The 675-nt window shown below is 59.4% G+C and overlaps 1 protein-coding gene across 1 annotated transcript in view; it reads right to left on the bottom strand.

The window, feature by feature from the left end:
- sbf1 (SET binding factor 1) overlaps positions 1 to 675 on the bottom strand; it is a 48,265-nt gene that overhangs the window by 7,240 nt on the left and 40,350 nt on the right. Inside the window, 3 exon segments of the mRNA XM_025057174.1 lie at positions 25 to 69; positions 160 to 370; positions 447 to 586. Coding sequence (XP_024912942.1) covers positions 25 to 69; positions 160 to 370; positions 447 to 586 — 396 coding nt within the window.

The raw sequence follows: 675 nt of genomic DNA, 5'->3' as shown, positions 1-675 counted from the left end.
TGGCGGCGGCAGATTCTCTGGGGCGTCGTGTCTGGAATGTTCTGAGGCACAATCAGCAGGCCGGGGTAACTGGGGGGCAAACACACACACACACATATAAATGACCGACTGACCGACCGACTGACCGTCCACACCTCCTGCTCCTCCGTGACCTCTCACCTCCTGCAGACGGTGTACATGCGGTTGACGGTGGAGATCCTGAAGGGCTCGTTCTTTGAGCGGGTCAGGCTGCTGCTGAGCGTACCCAGGCCCAGACGCTGGTAGTCACGGCAACAGGCTCGCTCCACCACGTTGCTCATGGTCTGTCTGTCGGACGAGCGAATGGTGGAGGAGAGAGTGAGGGAGCTCTGAGGCTCCACCTCCTCTGAGACTGTGAAGACAGAGCGCAGGTCAGAGAGCCTGTTCACTGATGTGGGCCAACAGGAGGGGGCGCCACCGTCAATCACCTGAGATCTCATCCTCGTCCAGCTCAGACTGGAAGCTGCTCCTGTTCTCCCAGGTGGGGGGGTTGTACTTCTTCCTGCCGCTGACGTACTGTCGACCGATGGTCCTCTTGGCCGTCTTCACCAGGTGTTTGGACAGTGTCCTGAGAGGAGGAAAGGAGGACATTATGACCACGTGTCTCAATAAGAGACGCCGGACGACGACGTCCAGCTGAGTCAGAGACGACCGGGG

This window comes from Cynoglossus semilaevis, chromosome 8, assembly GCF_000523025.1.
Source record: "Cynoglossus semilaevis isolate Cse_v1.0 chromosome 8, Cse_v1.0, whole genome shotgun sequence".
Lineage (NCBI taxonomy): Eukaryota > Metazoa > Chordata > Actinopteri > Pleuronectiformes > Cynoglossidae > Cynoglossus > Cynoglossus semilaevis.
Note: the sequence above shows the minus strand (reverse complement) of the source record. Positions and strands in the feature narration are given on the sequence as shown.